The sequence below is a fragment of the Notothenia coriiceps genome, unplaced genomic scaffold (genome assembly GCF_000735185.1).
Source record: "Notothenia coriiceps isolate Sejong01 unplaced genomic scaffold, NC01 NC01_scaffold00032812, whole genome shotgun sequence".
NCBI lineage: Eukaryota > Metazoa > Chordata > Actinopteri > Perciformes > Nototheniidae > Notothenia > Notothenia coriiceps.
The window spans coordinates 211,736-215,070 of NW_011365513.1; the positions used below are offsets into that span (position 1 = coordinate 211,736).

Sequence of the window (3,335 nt, forward strand, 5' to 3'; positions counted from 1 at the left end):
CCCCCCCCCCCTCCATTTATTGTTTCACTTACCTTGCATCATGCTGCTTATCTCTAATGTCATCATCAATATTTAAATTGCTCTGAAAAGAATTAAGAAACTTGAGACTGCAAAAACATTTAACAAGGTAAGAAAAAATAAATTCGTTTTTTTTCATCTGGCTTTTTAAAAAAAGATCTTTTTCAAATTAAAGAAACTAAGGACATTTTGACTGGCATTAAAATCTCAGGAAGAGATAAACCCAGGCTCACATGTTTCCAGTCATGTTTATTTATAGAGACCAGCATTCAGGAAAGTACATCAGATATCACAACATCAATGAAAGTTAAAGGCAACGTGCCCAGAATGTCATTTTAAAGAATCAAAAGCATATTTTCCGCTCTGATCCATTATCACATTTCAACACTGCTTTCATGATTACTCGGCAGTATCAGGGCTCATGTCACCAGGTATCATGTACATTATGTGACCAAGCAGCTCTCATCATTCACAGTCCAGTTCTGTTGTCCCAGCACCTTGTAATGTGCAGAGTGGGGACTTCTTTCAAAACGGATGAATCAAACAATATTTAAAATGCACAGAGCATCCTTTCTGTAGACAGTTCTGAGTGTAAGTGGTCTGGACTCACCCTGTGGTCTCTGTGCAGCGCGAGCTGTTCGACATGGAGCCGTGGGAGAGGCCTCGAGAGGAGTTCAGGCTGCACAAGAAGCTGGGAGAGGGGCACTTTGGAGAGGTGTGGGAGGCTCTGTGGACCACTGAGAACAAGAAGGTGGCCATAAAGACGCTGAAACAAGGTAGGAATAATGAAGCATGTGACTGACGATCATTTTAGTCAAAGTCAACTAGATTGTCAATCTTTCAGTTTGTTGTAAAGACAGAGACATCAAAATACCGTTTTCCCACAAACCCAAATACAAAAGCAAATATGTATATACCTATACATATCTCTGATGATTGAAGACCATTTTAACTGCTTTTCAATTGTTTTATGAGGAAGATGATGCGGATTGTTTTGAACATTTTGAAAACAGCATTACTTGCATCTATGTCTGCCATCCTGCAATCTTCCTTTATGCATCAAACCTTACACAAAGTAACACCGGCCACCTGTAGATACGTGGAAAACCGTGGGCAGAAATGTGTACAACAATGTGTGCCGTTAAAAACAAAAGGGGAACAGAATCATAACAAATCAGCTCCATAAGTAGAGGTCAACAACGTACAGGGGACTACTTGCAGATGGCAGCCATTAAAGAGTTATTAAACACCTCCTGAAAAGTGTGTGTTTGCTGGCCTCCTGTTTACCCACTTCTGAACACTCCCACCTTTAAAAAAAAAAAGGAAATTGATACTGAAAAAGAAGAATGGTTTCTGTCCTTTCTTTTAATCCTTAACACCTTGCCTAACTGTACCAGAGAGGGCAGTGAAACACCAGCTTCTCCTCCTGGTGTTGGCTTACTCTATAACGCTGTGTCAGGCTGAAAAAACACAATGGACCTTGATATTTGATCGTTTGTGGGTTTTATGTGAGCATGAATCCCTTTTCTGTCTTGAATAACAGAGGAATTAGCGCAATGCAACACAATCATTCTACCTGATTGGTCATCTATGGCAATTGGTAGGCTAGAGATAAATATAGACAGATGAAGGGATAAACAGGATGTACACAAACGTGTGACAGAGAGCAATGTTGATAACAAATGGCAGAAAGAGATATTGAGATAAATGTTACTTCACCCTCCTATTGTCTTTGTTTCCCCCCCCCCTTACTTTGGCGTTCGAGGTCAAATTTGACCGGTCCTGTTTTAACTGTTACATTAACACAAAAACCATTAATCATCACCAAATTTCATTTAACACCCTTTCAAACTGTACATATTGTATCAGACTACTGGTATACATGACTTGTTAAACTGGGTAAAGGGTAAACAGAAAGTACACGGGTAGAGGTGTACCTAGTAGTGGGACCGGTGTGCGTTATGTACAAGCACAGCATTTAAGAACATATAANAGAGCGGGAAATGTGTCAAATTGTTCTGTGTGTGTTTGTATGTGCCAGGTGTGATTCACATGGGGGGGATTGGGCACATAAGGGGGGGGACACATCTTGTGTGTCTGTGTCTGTCTGTGTGTGTCTCCTTTTCTTTATGGCGGTCATTTTTGACCGGGAACACCATGGGTGTTACAAAGTTGACTAAATCATCCGAAATTCAACGAAAGTGGTGATCAGCAATTGTATATGTTCACATGTCTACTGTGAAGGATATCATAAAGCCTTAATGAAATCGAATGTAAAACAAAAAAGTTATGATTGATGAAAGTAGTAAATCGGTCAGATTTGACCCGAAGACAACAGGAGGGTTAAGGAATTTATTGGCCTTGTTAAACCAATCGTGCCAATGGGAGAAAGTCCTTGACCCCGTCCAGCACGAATAAATAAACTCTCTGGAGGAAGTGGCCCCTGGAGCGGTGTTTTTCTGAGAGTGGATGAAGACCCCCAAGTCTGGTCATAGAAAGATTTAAAGTAACTGGGGCCTCTTCTGGCATTTTAGGAATCCTTATCTGTTCTGTGAGACAAATGATGCAACTTTACAGTTGACTACTCAGTTTTTAGGGTATTGTTTACAAAATACATTTTTAACCAATGAATATTTCTTATGGTTATTTAATGGGGTAAAAGCTTTGTCGCTAGTGGGGTTGGGCATTTAATAACAATACATTTAAGGTACCAACCTAAAAGTCTCTACAGCTACAGTATATACAGCTGTGCAAAAATATATCTTAAAATACCATGTCATATTCGTAAATATCAATCTGGTCTCTGAAAATTCCCAGTTTTAAAACGTTTTTAAGGCAATTTTAGATTTTTTTTATATGTCTTGGAATAAGGCGTTGAGAAAAGTATAATTATTGGTGATGATACAGAAACTAGAATTAGACAGATAAATTAGACAGCCATTTATATTTTGGCAATATTAACTAAATATACATTATTTGCATATCATATATGCCGGCTGTTAAGTAAAACAAACATTGTAAATTGTCCTGATTAGTTTGTTTTTCCGTCTCAATTCTAGAAATAAAAAAAAAAGCTTAAAATCAAGATTGCCTTTTTTTTTTTTTACAATGTTTGGGCACTTTGCCTTTATTTGTACAGCTGAAGATAAGAAGTACATGGGCAAAGAGTGGGGGGGGGGGCATGCAGCAAAGGGCCAGATTCAAACCTGTACTTCTAAGGATTAATAACCATAAGTACAAGATTTGGGGTTATTTACTGTATGGGTATAATTACTGAGGTCTGATTTTTTTGAACTTCAGGTTCAGCCTAAAAAAAA

At 38.5% G+C, this 3,335-nt stretch overlaps 1 protein-coding gene across 1 annotated transcript in view; it reads left to right on the top strand.

Moving 5' to 3' along the window:
- srms (src-related kinase lacking C-terminal regulatory tyrosine and N-terminal myristylation sites) overlaps positions 1-820 on the top strand; it is a 13,148-nt gene extending 12,328 nt beyond the window's left edge. The window contains exon 4 of the mRNA XM_010789422.1: positions 647-820. Within this exon, the coding sequence (XP_010787724.1) occupies positions 647-820 (174 nt within the window). The remainder of the gene's footprint in view (positions 1-646) is intronic.
- Positions 821-3,335: the final 2,515 nt, after the last annotated feature.